Source organism: Aquila chrysaetos, chromosome 19, assembly GCF_900496995.4.
Source record: "Aquila chrysaetos chrysaetos chromosome 19, bAquChr1.4, whole genome shotgun sequence".
NCBI classification, from domain to species: Eukaryota; Metazoa; Chordata; class Aves; order Accipitriformes; family Accipitridae; genus Aquila; species Aquila chrysaetos.
The window spans coordinates 18,994,824-19,017,198 of record NC_044022.1 but is presented as its reverse complement, the minus strand read 5'-3'; the positions used below and the strand labels follow the sequence as shown (position 1 = coordinate 19,017,198).

General features: G+C 43.3%; 1 protein-coding gene across 1 annotated transcript; it reads right to left on the bottom strand.

Moving 5' to 3' along the window:
• Window positions 1-1,165: 1,165 nt before the first annotated feature.
• CTSC (cathepsin C) lies at window positions 1,166-20,206 on the bottom strand. The gene is made up of 7 exons (XM_030043000.2): window positions 20,002-20,206; window positions 18,673-18,818; window positions 9,499-9,665; window positions 8,300-8,455; window positions 6,585-6,700; window positions 3,044-3,175; window positions 1,166-2,303 (listed from the first exon to the last, which is right to left on the bottom strand). The coding sequence occupies exons 1-7, from the start codon at window positions 20,165-20,167 to the stop codon at window positions 1,801-1,803; spliced, it is 1,386 nt and encodes a 461-aa protein (XP_029898860.1). The 5' UTR covers window positions 20,168-20,206; the 3' UTR covers window positions 1,166-1,800.
• Between the last annotated feature and the right edge of the window lie 2,169 nt (window positions 20,207-22,375).

Genomic DNA, 22,375 nt, shown 5'->3' with positions numbered 1-22,375 from the left:
GACACGGGAATTTCTAAGAAAATAACACACAATCTTTCCCCAGGGAAAACACTGTTATGAGAGAAGAAAGGGGAAGAGAGGGAGAAGTGCAAGCGAAAGGCGCGCGCTTGGTTGTATATTTTAGGCATAGAGGTGTGTGGGAGAATTGTAAGTCTCCATGATATACTGCAGCTGCTACCAGGGGCTAAGTCCTCATGGAACTCTCAGTTTTGCAGGAACACCAAATAATCCAAACCCGAAGGAACAAGTGCCCTGCTCTCCACTCCCCTCCCTGCCCCGCCAATTCCCTCAGCTAAAACAATCCAATGCACAATATAAGCTATTCCAGAGGTTCTTGTTCAAATTCTGGCAAAACACAAGTCCTAAATTTCCAAACATGCCTTGATATTTTTGGCAGGGGGGGTGTCAAAAAAGCAAGCCAAAACCACAAAGCTATCCTTCCCCTGCCCTTCAACTTGAACAAGTAGTCAAGTAGTTCTGAAATTCTGCTACTGAAGTAAAAGGGAGCTTTCTTTTCTAACTTAAAAGGGATATTTTCATTACAGATAACCATTCCATTTTTCTGTATAAATTTCCCTACACCCTAAAAAACCCCCAAACATAAGATTGTATTTTGTATATAAAAATACTAACTACTTTGGTCACATATTATTTTAACAGCAGATTACCAAAGAAGTCATCTTCTGCCCATGAAACTGGAACTCACCTCTAAGCCACTCCTATTCACTCATGCAAAGAACAGTAAAGATGGGTGCTGCATTAACCAAGGACTGTGTTGCAGGCGAGTTTCACCTAGAAAGAAATGGTTAATTCCAAGTGTTGCAATCCTCCTCCCCAACTCTATTTTTCTACCTTGTATATTTGAAAGAAACAGGGCAACAGATTAACAGAGAGGACTTAAGCAGGATTACTGGGGAATTAGCCAATTTACTCAATGAGTTGTCCCATATCCACAGCAAGGACTACTAGACTCCTGGACAACCATGGTTGATGCTGCTATGAGAATCATGACCTCAGCAGGACGATTCCTAGTTCCTCTCCCCTCTCATATTTCTTCCACACCAGTTTAGATCCTGCTAAAGTAAAAAGTTCTTGAGAGGAAGTTCAAAACTTAAGACAGGTCACCGAAATAAAAAACCAACTACTTCCACAAGTACAAACTCTATAGAGTGGGGTAATTTTTATTGAACTCCAAGATGATCAATTGCAAAGCGCAGCAATAAAATCCAGAACTGGAACATTTAGTAACAGCCTGAAATGTAGAATTGATTTTTATTGTGATAAAGGTTTGACATGCAGTTTTTGCGGGACACTTAAAGCTTTAAAATTTCCTTTTAATCAGTGTAATTGCCCATTCCCTCCCCAATACACACTTATGTTCTAAATTGCAGTAACTTCCTGATTTCTGAGAAGTAAGGCACTACAGTGTCCTTTCAGAGTAGTTAGATTATCATAGCAGATGCTTCCCTCTGAGATCTGAAGTTCAAGATTGTCCATGGAAGAAAATGCAACTGGTGACTGAAGATGTATATCCAGTGATGAATAACTACTATCACCACTGTTACCAAAACAGCCACTGCATTCTAGGTGATCTACTGTCAGACTCGGGAAGAAGCCTTCAGCGCACAGAGCAGAGCTAACAGTGTTCATCCTCTCATGTAGGGAAACTGTTTGCTCTATTCTGGAAAACTTCATTAAAGCTCCCCTGTTCAAGCTAGGGGACAGATTTTAATCGCAGTCTCTTAACAATCAGTGTGTTCTTATGGCTGGGGACAAGGCACTACATGAAGACCTCTGCATTTATAATTTTGGAATAGGAGTTGCAGCCACTGCAATGCTTTCAATTGCACATTCATCAGTGCCACGGCGAATTCTGAAGTAACCATCTTCTCCCCACGATGTGCCCCAGCTGTTCTTCACAATCCAGAACTTCTCACCACTCTTTGGGTCTGTACCATAGCCCACCAGCAAGACAGCATGATTGGTCAATTCAAAAGGATTGAAGTCATCCTGCAGCCCAGTGTGATGGTAGATTCCCTCTTTATAAAGCATGAAATCACTATAAACCTCAAAGGCAACAGCCATTGGCCCATGCAGAACAAGCTCGAGTTTCATCAGGGCTTCATTGCAGCCTCCATAGAAGCCACCAACATAGTGGTACTCAGAAGTGTAGTAGTGGTAACAGCTGCGCTTGAAAGCGCATGGAGAATCTTGGGCTGTGTAAGGGAAGCAGTCCTCTTCCACCACACCAAAGTCTTGGACGTACTTTCCAGCAATGAGGTATGGGAAGCCACCATCGCAACCTAAACAAAAAAAAATCTGCTTATTCCCTTGGAGAGTTATTTAAGGTGGGAGACTCTCTACTCAAATCTTTTGGAATACTTTTAGATACAGTATTGAACACAAACTGCAGTGACCCCAGATAATCCTAATATTTCAGTTAGCTACAGCTAGCTTTCTGAAACACACAAGACAAAATGCACATCAGTGGGAGCTACACTGGGAACACTAATGCATGGACTACCTTCTCATCCAGTTGCTCCTGACACTCCCCATCAGGAAGAGCAGTTAGTTACATGCAGTAAAAGAGACCTGTCCTAACATGGGTACTGTCCTTTAGAAAGCTTTAGTCATTGCTTTTGCTCATCTCCTCCTCCTCCTGAATACACTTTTGGTAGGATATTTAGTTCCACTCTTTCTAGGTATGCATTGCAATTTAGCTGTATTTTTAGCCCTAATCCTTAGATATTCCCCATCTCCCAGGTAGATCTACCTAAAATCCAGTAACGTCCTGACCATGAGGTCACCTACCCTTGTTCAATCCCATCCCTACAGTAAGGTGGGCTGGCAACTTTGGAATATTTTCTGCAATCTTTCAAAAAAAAAAAAAAAAAAAAAGTACTATAAAGTATAGCCTACCAGATACTTTATGAAAAAACTAAATAGTGGGTGATGGGGAAGGCATGGAAGTTTTTAATATACAGTCTCCTTCTGCAGCATTATCATTAATGAAAGTTATGTTTGCATACACCAATGTACTTACCCTGAGAATACTGACTGCAAGATACAACCTGCTGGGGACTAAAGACTGGTTTCTGAGTGTTGTTTGTGAGGATACGTATTCTTGCTTCCAGCATGCCCATGGAGGAAAATGCATAACAGCTGCCACATGAGCCTAAGGAGAGGAGAAAAAGGAACCACAAAGAGCTGTCAGTAACGTAAACAAGGCAAGTCACCTGCATTCAGGTACAACTATTGCTAGAGTTCACTGAAAAGAGTTAAAAAGTACCAGGCAGTGATTAGAAGTTGAACACCGATAGAGCAAACTTTAAATATACATTTAGCTTTTAAGCATGCAATTCAAAAAAACAGTTATAAAGAGTTTGTGAAGGAACACTGAGCTTTTTCAAGAATAAGAGACAGTACGTTGGTCTTCAGTGTTTTCCAGTAGTACCATTTAAGAGCTATGCTATTCCTTCAAAATGAACCTACAGGGACCACATTAGCAGGGCTGAGAAGGCTCATAACCTACTGCCTCAGACTATAACCCTTTATGGAGCGCATATGCTATGGGGCAATGAACTATTTTAAGTGAATACTGACAATATTGTTCTAGATTATTTCAACCTACCAATGGATTTAATGCTGTATTCTCCAGTTGAAAAAATGTTCCACCTCTACAGCTACCCCTAAAATAACTGACTTTTGAGAGTATAGCGGTATAAATAGCAGGTTTGATACAGTGGATTCACACCAGCTCCCCTTACTTCCCAAGGGGAAGTAATTGTACACTGGCTTTTCAGAGGCACCTTAATTTCCCTTCTGCTTCCTGGCAGAGTTAAGTCTCCTTACTTTTGCATCAAAATTTAGTATTGCTTCTAGTTTTGGCCTCTTCACTCACTAGGGGCTTCCTGTAACACATTAAAAAACTTTGGAAGTGGAATGACAAGCATCACAGGGAAGGACAATTACTTGGATGAGGTCCTATTTTATCTACTGATTGTCACCAAGGTGCCCGATTTCCTTTTGTTTCCTGACAGTAGGAAAGTCAAATATTGCAGAGCTATGAAAAGGAGGGAGGCTTGAGGAACAAAACAAAATACTTTCTCCTGAACTGTGTAGGTGTATAAAAGCAGAGCTATTACAAAAGCAAGACTTCATGAAATTGCGCCTCCGCTCAGTTAGATGTATCTCTGAAGAGAAGGGGCAAAATCAGCCTGAACGTGAATGCTTTGCCCAGCAGGGCAGACTGAAGCAGTGAAAGTTGCCTCCCACTCATTGTACAGTAACAGCATCTGAGATGGGCCACGCTGCAGAACTCTTTGTTGCATTTTGTGTGCAAAAATGTAAAAAATACAATTAACGCAACCATTTCAGTCTGAAGTCTGTTGGGGTGGTTGCTAAATTTCTTTTCTGCTACCACAGTGGTATTTGTGAGGCCCATAGCATGACAACCACACTGTATCGGCAGAGCCAAACACAGCTGCAAGAGTAGTTGCTTTTGTGAGCCTTCCCACAAATTCTCTTCCAGAGTCAACTAAAGCTTCAGCCACATCAGATTCCACTCACTCTACATTACAAGGAGTAAGGAGGAGACACAGAGCATCTAGTGAAGAATCAGCTGACCAGGCTTTTCATGTACTTTGATCTGCAGAAAAAGCTTGCAGAAAGAAGTCAGGAAGAAATTGGAACTGCACTCTAAGGCTAACAAAATCTGTAGGTTCCCCTCTTCTCCCACCCTGTAAAGTTGATAACAAGCAACAACCGGGCTATCTTCAAAGACAACACATCTCTTGGCTCAAAGATGCAGTTACTGCTCTATAAACAACCTGAGAACTCAACCTTTACTTTCTTGACTAGAGGAAATACTAGCAGGGATGCTAACACGCGGGCAGCAAGTATTACAGTCCAAGACAACTGCAGTTGCATGAAGCCTGCCACGTCTCAAGGTATTCTACAGAGAACGCACATTTCCCTTTTAATTCTTGTCCACTTCAGATGCTGCATTTTTTTCTCCTTAGGTAAAAAGCAGTGACTCCACAAGCCTGTGAGAACTGGGAAGCCACGATCTTGTAATTCATACAATTCCCTCTGCATGCACCAGACAACTTGCATCTTACTGCTTGCAGCCTTTTCGCCCATGGCATTTTCTAATTAGTCATCTAATAATCTTAATGATATACAACTAAGACTTTTTAATACCATCATTTTAATGAAGCATTGATATCCAGTGCCTCAGAAAAATCATACAAGCTACCGTAGGCAAGACTTAATTTGTATGTCAGCACTACTCTGCACAAGGTCATTTTTTGGAGGTTTTGTGGTTTTGGGTTTTTTTTTATTGGAAGCCTGAAAGCTAAAATTCTAATTTAATGGAGCAGAATGCATATTGCACAGACATTTAACATACTCAGCATGGATTCTCAGATTACAGGAAAAGTGTAGGCAGCTTTATTATTGAAAGCAACAGACTAGTTCTTATTTAGAGAAACTCTGAAGTGACACAATGGAGAAAGGGTAGGTTTGGGACCAAGTGTTGAACTGTTTGGAAGGTAAAAGAGTCCTTGGGATATTCACAGTTCACACCAGGAGAAAGTACAGGACTCACACCTACATAGGACTGTGTCATTTCTTGTTGGCATCTTTCAGTGGTGCCGTGTGTCAGCTTGTGAACTAGAACTCCCACAAGCCTTCCTATGCTTCTGCTACCAGGAGTCCAGCTGGCAGAATTTGGCAGAAGAACTAAGCCATAAATGAGGGACCAGTGATGCAAGTCATCCCCTCCCCACCATGTTAATGTTATGTTCCCTTCCCCTCAAAGCTGCAACCAGATATCTACCAGTAGATGCAACTTTATTTGGAAATAGAGGAGCAGGGAAGGGACACATTAACTGAGTCCACTCCTGGCCTTCAGTATGTAACCATCTAATTCAGGTATCTCGCACCACAGTGCTATAAAAGCACTCCCTACAGAATAAACATATACCAGAATGGTATCCTTTTAATTCTACTTTGAGCTAAATACCTCCCTATCACAGGGGCAAAGAAAAAAAAAGTAGCTTTAACAAGTATTCTACATCAGTGTCCACACTTTTCATAGTGACAGACACCTCCACTTGTAACTAGCCATTTAAGTAACTCCTAAAGTTATCATGGTGATAAGATTTGGAGGCAGTATAAACAATTTTCATGGGTTTATTCATTAAAGCTGCGTGATAATTTGCCATCAACAGGAATGAGGGAAAAAATTAATGTACATCAGTTCTGTCAGCATGCAGAAAACCATGACCGAGACTGTTTGGACAAAACTTGACAGCTGTCTTTATGCAAGGCACTGTGGTAATTGGCCTTCACTCCAGCAAAAGAAATTGCTGTTTGGATAAGCCAGTACCACCACCACCTATTTCAGCAGTGTTCTCAACCAGGACTCCACCCAGTTTCCATGGGTTATTCATAGTAAAGGTGCAATCTGTCAACTGCAGGACACTAGACAAAACCTTCTTGTTAACAGCAAATTACAAAGTGTATCAAAGGAGCTCCAGAGCATTTCATTCAGAGTTTTGATTATTTTTTTTTTTTTTTACCTTGATTCCGAACAGGGCTGACATAATTGACACCATTCACATTTCTCCAGTCCCAGGATTCTGGCAAGCTTGAAACTTTTTTGAGTAACTCGGGTGTTAGAGGTGCAGGCTTTGGTCTAAAGAGGAGAAAACACTTCTGAGTAACATATCACACTCTAGGCAAGGAAACAATCACTTAACCCTCAGCTGTCACCTTCTAGCTTCTACTAGTTGCACGCTAAGCAATCTGAAATAGTCTCCATCTAAGCTGAGTGGGTGTCAATCTCAAAAGATTAGTTTCAGGAGGATGCAAGACATACTCAAATTCTCCCAAGGAACTGTATTATGAAGTATCCACAAGCTGGTGAGGTCAAATACTTCTGAACCAATCCGAAGTGCTGAAGTAACTCTCACTGACTGTAGCAATGCCGCAATACAACTGCTACTTTACGCCCTTGCCATCACAAGGTATGCAGAATATCTGACTGCAGAAGGCACCTCACCTTAGCATCATGCACTGACAGCAACTACAGACTGTTTAACTGCAGACACAGACATAGCTTACATCAAGACTTCAATAACTGCAGTCCCACTTGCCCTGGAGACTTCACTGGAGCAAGTTTATACTGTGACTGTTGAAGAAGTATTGAATGTTACCTGTCCTCATCTACCACTTGCAGCCAAGTGATGTTCATATACCAGCAAGCCAAGAACTTCCTGCATTCAGCTTTCACATAACCTGATGCTTGTCCAGTAAGTCATGCATCAAGTGCCATTAACAAACACCAGACACTGGAGTCTGTTCTGAAAGCATGAGAGTGCCAACAAAATACTGTCATGGCACTGCATGGTGCAACAGAGCTTCCGAATAGGTTACTGTATTTAAGACTATCTACAAGGAGACTTCTGTCTATAACATGAAACCATGATAATCTGCACGATACTCCCACACAAATCAGAATTTTTATTGCATTGTAGGACCTTCTTCTACAAACATACAATTGCCATGGTTTGGAAAAGTAAGTAGCATTCCTACCCACAGCAGTATCAGAGTAGAAAAAGCAAAAATACAAAGAAGATAAAACAGCTGTACAGAAGGGAAACTTCAGATCAAAGAACTAGTCCTCAAATTAATGTACAGGACCATGTGTCCATCCCCATTAGCATTCTCTGCCATGTGATCTGCAAGACCCTGAAGGCACTCTCAGGGCTACTTCGTGCTTCTTCACTCTATTCCTGTTAAAGAGGAGCCTAGTAGCAGGCATGGCAAATTATCAAAGTAACCAGGGAATTCCCTCAGAAAAATCTTATTCATGTTTAATAGCAGAATGCGGTTCACTGCTTTTTTAATTGCAATTATGAACTAGCAGAACCAGGAAGATGGTCAAGCAGAAGCTCGTGACTATGGCAAGCAGCTGATGGGTAAACAGGAGAGCGAGATGACATCTGAGACTGTCCCAACTTCTTCCCTGCACATATGAATTCAGCAGCAAGTTACTGTGCAAGATTAAAGGGTAGATGATCCTATTTGTCTCAATTGCTTGAGACAACAGATGCTCAGAATAATCATTCAAATAAAGAAATATATTGGCACTCCATGAAAATGAGCTGGAAGGCCTTGAAACTTGATTAAACATCTGAGCTACAAGCCAAAACACAGCTAGGAAGAGCCAGGACAAATACAAGCGGATTCTTTGCAGCAGTGGGGTTTATGGCAAAACAAAAGGCCTTACTACCTTGGAGCTCTGGAATAGAGACCCCCAGCTCTTCTAGTTAGTTCTTCCAGGGCAAAGTTCTCATACTCCTTGTATCTTGTTGCTCTCCAGGACTTCTGGTGAACATTGATAGCACTTACAAAGTCAAAGTTGTGCACATAACGTCTGCTTGAAAATCTGCAAACAAAAGCAACCAAATAAACCAGTAAGAAAAGGACTGGGATTGAAAAGTAAAAGTGTTCTCTAAACTGAATATGGAAGAGACTACTTAACTCTGGAAGAGTCTCCTGGTAGGTACTGATAAAGAAACATGCAATTACTGGATCAAGGCAAGGTTTTTGAAATTTAAGACAGACTAACTCAAAGGTTACAATCATCATCTTTAGACACACCAGCTTTGTAACTGGCCTTCACCACAGACTGAAGGAGCGAGCACCTGTGTGATGCAATTGGCACATCCTCCTCTGTCTTTGTGCATTCAGGTTTATTCCGAACATTATCACTGGCATTAACTTTGTACTCAGTCACAGAATTGGTCCATACAGTTTTCGCTGAAACCTGAAGCCCAGTGTCCTGGTTTCAGCTAGGATAGAGTTAAATGTCTTCCTAGTAGCTGGTACAGTGCTATGTTTTTGAGTTAGGTATAAGAATGCTGATAACACACTGATGTTTTCAGTTGTTGCTAAGTAATGTTTAGTCTAAAGTCAATGATTTTTCAGCTTCTGATGCCCAGCCAGCAAGAAGGCTGGAGGGGCACAAGACGTTGGGAGGCGACACAGCCTGGGTAGCTGACCCAAAGTGGCCAGTGGGGTATTCCATACCATGTGATGTCATGTCCAGTATATAAACTGGGGGGAGTAGGGGCAGTGGGGATTGCTGCTCAGGGAATAATGGGGCATCGGTCAGCGGGTGGTGAGCAATTTCATTGTGCATCACTTGCATATTCTAATCCTTTTATTATTACTATTGTCATTTTATTAGTGTTACCATTATCATTATTAGTTTCTTCCTTTCTGTCCTATTAAACTGTTCTTATCTCAACCCATGAGTTTTACCTTTTTTTTTTTTTCTTTTCTTCTCTCGATTCTCTCCCCCATGCCACGGGCTGGGGGGAAGTGAGTTAGCAGCTGCACGGTGCTTAGTTGCTGGCTGGGGTTAAACCACTACACACAGTTACCCAACGTTTTATTCCAGTAAAAGGTCACTCATCTGTCACTTACCTTCCCCTGGGCTTTTGGAGAGGTAGCTCATTTATGTGAACGTCTGAGGGAGATGAAGAAATCTTCTGTCCGCTGAAACAAGCCCAGTTGTGGCCAAGTACATCATGTACCCATCCTGGTAGAGTCTCATTACAGTAGCTGGTTACATTCTGGCCTTCTATTTTGTACTGTAATGTGAAGAGGTTATGCTCGTGTTGAGAAGGTGCATTTGTTAGCATAGCAGTAGTCCCTACCCACCCAGCTGCTTCTTGCCTGTGTTTCAGAGGAAGTGGCCAAATGTATATTCCAGATCAACCAGTATGCTTGATTTCAAGACAAGAAGTATCAAGAAAAGCTTAAACAGATGGAAGAAACTGACCATTATCAAATTGCTAGAGAAAGACAAACAGGTTGTGACTTGCACTTTTAGCAACAAAGCATGCATTAGTATCAGTATCAACTAACAGGTGCTGATTGTTTGGGTTCAACAGTTACTTTCTAGGCAAAATGTAAAAGACCTCTTGGTACTTATCCTTCTCTTCAAGGCCCTGTGGTTTCTTGCACCAAATACGTGACTAGTCAAACTAACCCTGGGCTGCTGCAAAAGTTTAAGAAACTAAGACTGACAGCAGCGTGATAAGTAAACACAGGGAGGATGGTAAGTTTTTCACCGAGTAACCTCTCAGGGAGAATTGTACTATAGCATTTCTGTTTTAGAAGTCAGAACCGAAGATGAGACTTCCTGCAACTGCTTTAAGTTTGAGCTGTGGTGAAAGAGCATCAAGAAACAATTTCACCTGAACTAGCAAAATGAGACAATAGGGAATGACGATCCATTGAGAGCAACACATTTGAAGTTGGCAGCAAGGGGAGTGTTACTAAACCCTCAAGTCCCGAGTCCTAATACTTCCTTATTCAGTCACACAAGTCTTCATTTTACCACTGAAAAGGAGTAATAAGTTAATCTATTCAGTAAAATGTGTCTTCATACAACAGCTAGCGCCAACACTTTGCCCAGCTGTGTAAATTTCCTAGATTAGCAATTCTTTCACAGCAGAATGTCCCAGGGAAAATAAAAGGATCTTCACTCATCTCTTAAGGTTAAAGTCCATTTTGTGTTAAGCTACACAGGAGACTGAAAACCCCATGCAACAAAAGCTTTAACTTGAGTCTCCTAATCACACAAATCACTTAAACAGAATCCAGGTTTCCTAGTCCAAGAATACTTTATTAAATCCCATCCCATTCAAGTTGCACATGTACAATGGTACAGGGATTTTGTAGCTATGTTTCAACAAAATGCTTGCTCAGCCTCTTCACTGAAGAGGGTGGTGGCTTACAGTGATGGAAATGCCTCAAGATGGAAAATAAAGTAAATAAAGAGACTGGGAGGTTTGTGACTATGTCAAGGCTCTGTGGGGAATCTGAAAAAGAACACATAGTGAAATAATTAAGTCTATCAATTAGAGGGATAAAATTAAAGGTTAATCCTCTGGCTGTTTTAGAACAAAGGGAATTTTCTTTGTCCCCAGTTTGGAGGTTGCAGAGGCACCATATCTACACCCTTGCTTGTCTAGCAGGGCAAGCATGTTTGCTGACCGGAGCAGGATGGGGGCCTAGAAGGCTGAGCTGTTACCTTGTTCTATTCATCCTATGTTACTGTGCAAGGTTGTGCAATATGGGAAATAACTACACTTGGCCAAATACCAAGGGCAAGGTCCAGAGATGACTTCTGAGAAATATCCTCTTTGCAACAGCATTGCTAGAAATCCAGACACTACCAAAAGCAACAAGTTACTGACTTTACATCAGTAAGTTACTGTGAGAGCGCTTTATTTGGCTCTACATGATAGGTAAATTAATACCTACCTGTCTTTTCCATCTAAAAGCTGCCACAGATTAAACCAAGACCAAGCACAGCCATTCTTGATATAGGCCTTCAACGTGAATACTTGAAGATTACTCAAGGAATAGGCCTGCTTCCTGCAACAACCAGATGCAGATCCTGCCTAGCATGGAGAGTTTCGTTGAATAAAAACAGGTGGAACAGATTTGGGACTTCATGGAAAAAAAGCAATGAGTTATCTGCTAACTAGCAAACTAAAACAACAACTTGTCTTTTCTTTTTTCTCCTAGAAATCCCTCTCCTTTTACTGGAGATAAAATTTATTGCTTGCTTTTTTTTTTTTTTTTAAGATGTAGATAGATAACCAGAATAGTATCTATACCATTTGTGCAACTTATCTTTTGGGAAAGTGAATTTAGCAAGTTTCTTATGCTGTTCTTTCAGTTCAAACATATCAGCAAAACTAGGAAGGACATGAGGTGACAGTCAGTGGCAATGCTTCGAGATAAACAAGAGACAAAAGCCAATTTCAGACAGTCTGTGCAGAAGCCTAAAATTAAGCAATTCAAGTCCTCTGTAGCTACCTTTTTGTAGGCTGGCAGACTGTAAGCTACTACTGAACCAGCTGCAAAAAGGGGACATAAAGACTTCAAGACCATAGCCCATCAATGGCATCTGGATAGAGGGAATTTGAACTTCAAGGGCCATTTTCAGCTAGGAAATGAAAATATATCCATAAGGCCCCAATTTGCTTCCCCACCCCCTCTGATTTTTAATTGAGAGCCACTGATATAGAGAAGTGGCAGGGGAAACCTTTATAAAACCCAATACTTATGCTTAATTTCTACAAGTTAGTTAACTCCCCAATGGACCACATGTTAGAGGAGTTAAAATGGGATAGCAAAGTCATCGGTGCCATGACAAGACACCTACTGCTTACTACCAGAAGGTACAGCGTCAAATCAGTATTTCATTGCTATAACCACATGCAGCATTTCTTATTGCAACCAGAGAACAGCTCTGACAGATTAGATCTAGCAAATCTGACTGTACCAGTTTTAGAAGATCTACTATGAGTATGCTTGCCCAACAAAGTGTCATACAGGGGCGTGGCACCACTGCATGAACAACCGCTGACTCAGGTGGATGCGAATTACAATGCCACACTCAACCGAAGCTGCTGGCACAGTACCCAGCACATCTGCAGAACCCATCACAGAACAGCATCCTTCATGGAGGACAACAGCCACAAAGCCGTGACCACCAGCACCTGCTGGACAACTGCTGCATACATTTCCTCTGCAGACTTAAGAAGATGGTTTTCATTTTTAAGTTAATAAAAGACCACTGCAGCCATGCCTCATGTGATAATTTCATCAGCCAATGCTTGTATCTGCAGCATTAAATAAAATCCATTCAGTGATCTGACCAATCTGGAACGACTCCTGTAGAAAGGCACCCAAACTATATTCACAGTTCAAATTCTGAGGTTTGAAAACATCAAGCTTTAATTCTATTTCAAATGTGTATTTTTCTCAAGTCTGACAACTCACGTGACTTTGCCCAATGCCAGAATTTAGTCAAGCAACTCCAGCATTAACCTTAAAAGGCTTCATGTACCTAAATTTCAAGGCTTGCTATTAGATACCTGAACCTAGGTAAGCTTTTTGGTACAGTATACTTTTAGTAAAGTCTTTCCTGTGTTGGTCATCATGACATACTCTAATTGCACGTTGAATTCTAGTCCTGGTAAAAAAAAATGTAATCATTTAAAGCTTTCTTTAAATTTTTAATCTCTCTAAGAGGAAAGCAAGAAAGGATGGACACAGCATTTTAACAGGGATTCAGCAGTGCTACATACACAGGCTGCCATCCCATCCCCTTTTACATCTATTGTTCTCAATTTAAGCAATGTTCAGGCAATAAGCCAACTCGAGTTCCTGGAAGCAGGACTACCCTATACCTGGAGCCTGGTGGAAAGACTTACCACTCATTTGTCATCGAATTTACAAGTGTGCCTATGCATTTTAATATGGGAAGCACATTCTTAATTAGAACAGGACTGCAGACTTGCAGATGCCCTACTGTACAAAAATACATAAGATGTTATCAGAACAAACAACTGCATCTTGCTACTCGATATAAAATGCAAGCAAATATCAACTACAGATGCATTGTCTTTCCTCTAGGGAATATTCTGCAATTCAGAGATTTATGCTTGCAGATTTACACTTTAGGGAAGCAGCAGTTGCACACTGCCAGTTAAGTAAGCCCAACTAAGGTTAGAAGTTAACTTTCAATTGATTTACAGGATGATTAAATAGCATTAGCAACTCTAATACTTCTATTTTAGCAACATGGAATAAAATGCATTCAAATTATTATTATTTTTTTAATATTCTGAAATTTAAACATTAACTACTGTCACTTATCGAGGCTGGTTATTTCCAAACGGAAGTCCTTGGTTTTAACCAAATTTGGTGGCGTTGGGGAAGAGAGGAAAAGATGTGACAAAGATGTCACTAAGTCAGTCTGGAAAAGATTAGTGACTTGAGTAGTGGTATATTCTATAATCTATTTCTTTCTTTTTGCTGAAGTAGAGCTAACGTTTCAATATGAAAAAATGCCGGACTTCTGTTTTTTGCTAGAGGACATCTCAAAAGTCAGAAGTAGTACCGCTTAGCTTAAGGGACAAACAGTAAGAATCATACGAGACTGTCTCCCTTCAAAGTAGTAGTCTTAACATTAAATAAATACTACAAAGATATCAAATAATTCAAACTAGCTAGCCTCAACTTTCCTTCCAGCCTCACTCTAGCTTTTGTAGTATGCTGTTCCCATTTCTTTTGCCATCCCTTGAGGGGGGAAAGAAAAAAAATCTTTTAAGGTCTTGTATCTTGCATAGCCCTACAGAATCCTTATATCATCCAGCAGAAGCACGCGCTCAAGTTTCTGCCAAGACTCAGTACACTAACTTCACATCTAAGTTCAGTATAGGGACGTTTCAGCAGCACACATTAAATGAGAAACAAGAGCATTCCCATAAAACAAACAAGTTATTTTGTGCTGTAAACAAACACCAGGCAGAGTTAACTACAACTGTGAGAAGCAGAACGCAAGAATGCAGTAGGATGCTGCATTTAACTGGGCAAGCCTTGAGGGACAATTCTATGTACAACAATAGTTAGAAATAAATCACTGTTAGAGATTCTTTACTTAAGCTATTAAAGAAAACTGAGGAAAAAATACATTGATAAGCTCACCCAATCCAATTGTTTGGTGTGGAAAGTCATTTCCCCACAGTCCCCAAGTGAAAGAACAAATAACTTGTAAAGGCAGTGAGGCCCTACAAAAATTTTAGAGGGTGTCTGTTTAGTAAGCCACAGGAAGAAAAGGCTATTAAAAACTCACTGAAACACGCATCATCATCAAACAAGCTGTGTCTATATCCACACAGTACAGTAGCTCCGATAAAGCCACTATTTAGACAAGCCCACAGCATTCTTGTTAGTAATTAATAGCTTCATTCTTTAACATTAAGCTAAAACACACTGGAAGTTCAATTAGCACCAGTTGCACTTCTATGCTTGAAACACATGAAGTACTGTATTGGCTTAAATACTGTTGTTCATTTTGCCTAGCAACTCCATCCTCTCTGTTCAATGGCAGAATATGAGGAAAGTGATAAAGCATCATCGTAGGTAAATCAGGATGCTTTATCTGCCCTGTCACCATGATGGGGTTTTAGCCACATAATTTAACTTCAGTGCAACATAAACACAACTTGAAATTTATGAACGGCCTTTAAGCAATGAATACTTTCCTGACAAGCCCAAACCCACAGCCATGGAAGATGTGGAGCCATAACACAGAAAGCCTTGCACCACCATAAACTGCTTCACGAACCAAAAAGTTATTCCACAGTCAAGCGGTAACTCCAGAACACTGTTCACATTAGAAGGTTATTTCAGAGTGAAACTAAGGAATTTTACCAAGTTGTAAAAACAATAGCAAATTACTCCATGTTAAACACATTAATTCTGTACCTTCTTGCTGTAAAGCAAGAGACTGCCAGCAAAGATAATTCTTCCTTTCAATGAATTCCAAAGGGACTTTGATGACTTTCCACATTCGAAACAGCAATCAAGCCTAAGCGATATTCTAAGAGACTGCTTTTATGCTTTCCTCTTGCTGCATTTCTAGGGAGGAAGGCCCTCACCAACTAGCATTCTAGTTCACCCTATTTTAATCCAAGGCTTCTAGATCATATGACTGACACTAAGCAAATGAAGTCTGCTATGTTTACATTAGTTTCAGGTGCAAATGGTAGGGGTATTTTAAACAATAGGCAGTCATTCTTCAAAAACCTCTGGAGCATGCATTGAGCAGAGTATATTACTTGTCCCCTAGAAGCTTTACAGCAAAAGATGAGGAAATAGGTCCTAAAAGAGCATTAATTGCATGTGATAGAAGAAACCACATTTTCAGTTTATACCAGGACTAGATATTTTATATTTCTATTTCATACGTAATGCCATATTTACTGGATTAAAAGTAAACAGATATGCATATCTAAATATGTCACAAGGTCAAGCAGTTCATAAGGAACCACTTCTGCCCCCCAAGTCCCTACTGACAATTGTGAAATAACAGTTTTGCAGACAGACAGTATTGCAAGTTGTTGCCTAACAAAGTCAACTAGCTGTCTGCAGCAAAAAATGCATTTACCAAGTGCTGTGGTATTTTCTTGTGCTTCTCTGCCATTATACTTGCATCTCGGTAATCTGTTGTTTCCTTTACAGCTGCAAAATTATAGAGAGGGTAACTGAATTGGGCTCTAATCCTCTCTATAATATTTAAGGAAAGAAGCCTTTAATTTAAGCATGTCTTGCTCACGGAATCCCTACTACCGAACAATGAGCAGGACAAGCTTGCCATTTCTCAACACCAAAAGCAACTGCAAAACTAACAATTAACCCATTTGCCTACAAAGGGCTAAGACACATTCATGACCATGAAATGCAAGCTATTGTACATTGCTACTGCTCAGGTGTGTATCTAACTTTGTTTTGAGCAGCAAGTTGGACCAGATGACCTCCAGAAGTTCCTTCCAGCCTGAATTATTCTATAACACAGTTTTGGTATATTGTTTAAGAGTATTCTTGCAAATCAATGCATTTACGTTTTCATAACCACAAAGGAATACAGGAAATCAGTGGTTATCAGACACTTGACTTAGTGCTCATCTTCCAGGGATGTATTTCACAAGGTATAGATAGCAGCAGTAGAGCCTTCAGTGACTCTCAACTCTCTTCAAGTTGGTGCCTAACAGCTCCATTTACATTCCAGAGCAGGCCACTCACTGTTTCTATGATTAAATTCCTCACATTCAAGAATTAGTTTGATAATCAACACTTGTTTCAACTGCTCACCATACCAGCTTGTGAAGTAGCTCTGCATTTCAGTGTAAGATATCAGCCTAAGGACTCCCAGTCCACTAGTTCAACTATATTTCTCCTCAGATGAGTTCACCAAGGCCAGTAACGACTGCTGAATTCCACCTGTCAGAGATGACACCTCAAGCCGGAGTTCACAGACAATACTAAAACATTCAGTGCTCCACTGTCCTCAGGGAGGCAGCAACTCCTGCCACTTTTGAGGCAGGCCTTCCCACTGCAGGGAAGCTCACAGAGGCATCCCTGCCTGAAAAGTTTCAGAGTAATTCTGCCCAGTTAGAGTACCCTTCAGTGTCTGCAGTTGTTGCTGTATGACCTACCAAACCTATGAGGAGTGTCACTACTTTATACAGGTGAGAGAATGTCAGTCAGGTATTTCTCTGTCACTCTTTGCTTTTGCTCAAGTATAAGACCCTGTCTTAAGCAGAAGCATTCTTATTTTAAAAGTTTACAGTTGTAAGACTGCACTAGTTTTAGCAGATAGTTAATTTTATTTATAGTAGCTCACATAGTGCTATGTTTTGGACTTGTAGATGAAAACAGTGTTGGTAACACAGGGATGTTTTATTTATTGCTGAGGAGTGCTTACACAGCATCAAGGCCTCATCTGCTTCTTGCACCGCCCCACCAGTGGATAGGCTGGGGGTGCGCAAATAGTTGGGGAGGGGAGACAGCTGATCCCAACTGAACAAAGGGATATTCCATACCATACAACATCATGCCCAGCAGTAAAAGCTGGGGAAAGAAGGAGAAAAGGGGGACATTCAGAGTTACAGTGTCTGCCTTCCTAAGTAACAGTTATGCATGATAAAGACCTGCTTTCCCAGAAATCACTGAACATCTGCCTGCTGATGGGAAGTAGTGAATGAATTCCTTATTTTGGTTTGCTTGCGTATGCAGCTTTTGCTTTACCTATTAAACTACCTTTATCTCAACCCACGAGTTTTCGTACTTTTACCCTTCCAATCCCTCCCCCACCCCAGTGAGGGGGGGAATGGGCAAGCAGCTCTGTGGTGCTTAGCTGCCTACTGGGGTTAACCCACAACAAAACAAAGTGCATGTAAACAACTTCACCATTAGTCTTGTAAAACAACCTACACAGCCCAACCAGCATGGAGGAAGCTGCAGTTAAATCCGAACCTCATATATCTCTTCTATTCAGTAAGGATCAGAGTTCTCCTGGAAGAGTGGATCACTTACTTTTGTTAACATCCAAAAATACTGACTTGAAAATAGCTGCTGTGAAACAAACCAAGTATGAAAGCTCCTAGAAAGACTATTTAAAGCAAAAGCCATTTCTTCGCCCTCCTTACTACCCAAAGTTCAGAGATTTTATGCTTAGACAAGGCCTGGGTGTTTACTGTTGGCTCACCTAAAGCCAGACACAAGATCACACTTTCTGAAACAACCAAGAAACGTGTTCACTGCTCCTGCCAAGGGCTGCACTCACCATCTGGGCAGTCTTGCTGCACAAAACATCTGTCTCGCAGGGTAGCAAAGTCATCCTGCAGAGATTGGTTCAAGCCACCCTCCAGATTCATAACGCCACTCATCAGGACAGCAGCAGAGCGCTCCTTAGCAAGTGGGTCTTCTCCAGTCTACCCCCTGCCTACCAGCACTGTTTTCAGCTTGATCTGAAGTCATTAACAGGGAATGGAGATAACAGTATTACTCCAAAAGAACAATTTGTAGGCAGCAGGAAGGTTCCTTAGATGTTAAAGTAGTATTCTGGAATAAAATGTTAAGATCCTAGAAATCACCCAGCAAGGACAGCAGATGACGTTTCTAACGTTTACATGCATTTGAGAACATCTTTAAGAAAAGATAAAAGCAATGTTGTTTGCTATTTCACTTGGGAATAGCAAGTGAATACAAGAATACAAGTTAACTCACCTTAAAAAATGCAAACCACTTGTAGTCATTTATCACAATTTCAAAGCCTTGATTGTAAATCAAAGTGAAGAAACCATAGTTGCCCAGACTATCCTGAGCCACATCTAACTTCTGAAGATTCACAAGCACCTTTCTTTCCACAGGCCCTGCAAGAAATACAAATGTTATTGCATGATTATTGCATGGAAGAGATAAAAATAAAAAAATCAGCACAGAGAATGTTGTAACATTTATTTCATACCAAAATATACTAAAATATGCTTGCTGAATACAGTCTTCTGTAAAAAGGCATCAAGCAAACACACTTCAGGGACTTCACTTACCTGCTAGTGAGTATACGTGCTCATTTTTTCCACTGCTAGACAGTGTTTGCACATTTAATTAGCAACAGCAGCAGCACCAAACAGCTGCTACTGGGGAACATCAGCTTATTTAAACATAACTTGCTATACAGATACACAGGACTCTGACGCTGTGTCACTCAGGCACTGTGTCTGCAATGACAAACCTTCCTCTAAAACACATGGGATGAGCTATCAGCCGCCCTACGTTACTTCACACCAGTGCTCCGACACCCTCCACCGCTGGCCTCACCTCCACTCGTCCGACCTGCCGCTTGCCTCGTCTGATCGAAAAGCAGATGGCTTAGAAAGATGCAAAGTATCAATACCGACCCACGATAACCAAGTAGTAACTCCCCACTACTATTATCCTCTCATGGGAAGGGATGATTTCTGTTTCTCCTGACGCTACCAGGCTCCCCAGGCAGCAAGCTCTCGCAGCCGGTGGCCTCCCAGGAGCTGGTTAGGTGTCACCCGGGAGCAGAAGCTGCCTTGCTCCTGGGAATAACCGCCTTCGGGACAGGCTGGGCTGCGAGGGAAGGCATCTGTGGGCTGCGAGGGGGGAAGAAGTGAACCGGCATGAGCCCGGGGTGCTCATCGAGAGGCCTAGTCGAGTCCACATGGAAGCAAGCAAAACAAACCCCCAAAGTGGAAGAGCAAGCGGTCACCCACAGCCAGACTGACGCGAGCGTTTCACGCCGCTTAACCCAAATCAACCTTTTTCTGCCTGAAGCCCGGCAGGGAGCAACGCAGGGGCCCGACCCGCAGGTGCGGGAGCCGCTACAGCCGAGACTGGAGCCCGCTTCCCCGCCGCCGGTTCGGGTTTTAGGGCCCTCAGGGCACGGAGCAGCCGCCCCTCTCCCCCCTCAGGCTCACAGGGACCCCCCCTCCTCCCCTCCCCGTCCCGCCCAGCGAGGCCGGGCCGACCCCGGGACTCCGCGGGCCCCGGGGAAGGGGAAGAAAGGGGGCCGATCCGCCGCAGTCTCACCCGCCTGCGAGCAGTTGCCGTGGCGGCCGCCGCTCCGCCAGACGCGGAGCTCCCAGGCGCCCAGCAGGTCGGCGAAGGAGCAGTTGGCCGGCGTGTCGGCCCGCACCGCCGCGGGCAGCGCCGCCAGCAGCGCCAGGGCCGCGGCCCACAGAGCCCGCCCGGCCATACCGCCGCTCCCGCCGCCGAAATGGGCCCCGGCGCCTCGGCCTCCCCGCCCCGCCGCCGCCTCCCCGCCCCCGGGCCCGGGCCCGCCCCGGGACGGCCGAGCCGGGAGGGGCCGGGCCTCCGCGCCTGCCCCCGCTGGGCCGCGGGGCCTGGGGGCCGCGGGGAGGCCGGGGTCGGTCCGTGTGTGTCCCTGCTCCGGCGGAGGTGGGGCTCGCTCCCCGCTGTGGAAGGCCGTGTCCGCCCTGAGGGCCGTGACAAGGAGATGGGCCGGCAGCCGGCTCCCGAGGGTGTCCTCCCTCCTCCGCAGAGGGTGACCTTCTCAAAGGTCGTCCCTCTCCTGCGAGGGGCACCCGCTTCCCCACGGGGCATCCTCCGCCACAAAGGGCATCCTCCTCGCCCCAAAAGATGTCCTTCTCTACAAAAGGAGTCCTCCTCCCCAAAGGGCATCCTCCCCCAAAAGGCATCCTTCTCCCCAAAGAGTGTCCACCCCAAAGGGCACCCTCCTCCCCAAAGGCCATCCTCCTCGCTGAAAGGCATCCCCCCACCCCAACAAATATCCTTGACTCCAAAGGGAGTCCTCGTCCTCAAAGGGCATCCTCCCCCAAAAGGCGTCCTTGTCCCCAAAGAGTGTCCACCCCAAAGGGCATCCTCTCCCGCAAAGGGCACCCTCCTCGCCAAAAGGCATCCTCCACCCCAGCAAATACCCTTGGCTCCAAAGGGAGTCCTCCTCCCCAAAGGGCATCCTCCCCCAAAAGGCGTCCTTGTCCCCGAAGAGTGTCCACCCCAAAGGGCACCCTCCTCCCCAAAGGCCATCCTCCTTGCCGAAAGGCACCTCCCCACCCCAACAAATACCCTTGGCTCCAAAGGGAGCCCTCCTCCCCAAAGGGCATCCTCTACCCCAAAGCCCATCTCCATCCTTCCCCGCAAAGGGCAGCCTCCTGCCCAGACCGCCTGCCCTGCTGCCCAGCCCCAGGCCTCCGCACTGGGAGAAGTCCCCCGCAGAGAGGGGCAGGCTGGCGGGGCTGGTCCCCGCTGTTACTTCGGGCGAGGGTCTCGCAGCTCTGGAGGACGAGGCCGCTTGCCCACCACGGGTTTAGCGGCACAAAGTGACTCAGAGTTTCCACAGCGGCCACGCGTCACGGCCGGGAAACCACGCAGCGCCGGTCCTGCACGGGGTGTGGACCCCCAAAACCTACGCCCCTTCCAGAGCCTTCGTACACAGCAGCAGTCAGCAAAAAGCGCAGAAAATTTCCCCCCGAAGGTGGAAGATTTAGTGACACGCAGAATTTTGCACATCCGACAACCAGGCTGTTTGCAGGGGACGGGTGTTGTCAAAGGGTAGAGACGTCTCCGCCGAACTGTGAGCCTCCGAGGGCAGCCCAGTGCACGGCTGAGCGTGCAGGCAGGTGCTGCTTGTTCCACTGTCCCTCCAGACGCAAACCGCGCATGCTTTCACATCCCCAAAGTTATATGCGCAATCGAGAAGGCTAAAAGACTTACTAATGAGTAAATATACGCTCATTTAAAAGAAGTTATATAAAGAATAACCCCTTTCAGGGGAACAATACATGCATATAGTACTATGTTGGCTATGAAAATGATGCACTAGCTTAACTATGGATATAAATTTAAAATAATTTTGTTAAACTGGTATAAATCTACATGTAGATACTCTTATTACTGATTTCAACGGTTCAGCTTTAACTAACTCACTTCTGAGCTAAACTAGGTTTAAGCTATCAGTGTCCTAATTTATTTTTGTATAGATTTAAATCAGATTAGGAATTACATCAGTAAATTTTAACTGTTTTAAGTAATACGTTGTTTTGTCACCATCACTTTGCTTTTATGCTATTTTCTCAATCTTTCAGGAAAGGATTAACTTGACATTTTGTTGCTGATTCTTAGAGCATCCAGCTAATAGATGCTCTTACTCAGGCCGACAGAGAGATAAAAACATATTGCACTTGTTTTGGGTCAGTTTTTTAAGGATCCTGAAGCACTGACTTGGTAGGAAAAGCAGAATTTCCTCCATGTTACAGACAAGAAAATAAATGCTGTTTCAGTTCACTAAAACTGTGTTGGCCAATAGTGTTGTTATGGGCATTAAAAAAAAGAGCTCTAGGGTTTTTTTTTTCCAAAGGCAGCTACATTTTGCTGGACTTGCTGTACAAGTGCATGTGCCTTGCCATTCCTGATCAAGCCTCTC

Coding starts and splice junctions, on each gene's coding strand:
- CTSC (XM_030043000.2), bottom strand. CDS start 20,167: ATGGCCGGGCGGGCTCTGTGGGCCGCGGCCCTGGCGCTGCTGGCGGCG. Junction 9,666..18,672: donor AGTGGTTTGCATTTTTTAAG/GTGAGTTAACTT, acceptor TTCACATTACAG/TACAAAATAGAAGGCCAGAA. Junction 2,304..3,043: donor TTGCAGTCAGTATTCTCAGG/GTAAGTACATTG, acceptor TTTTTTGTTTAG/GTTGCGATGGTGGCTTCCCA.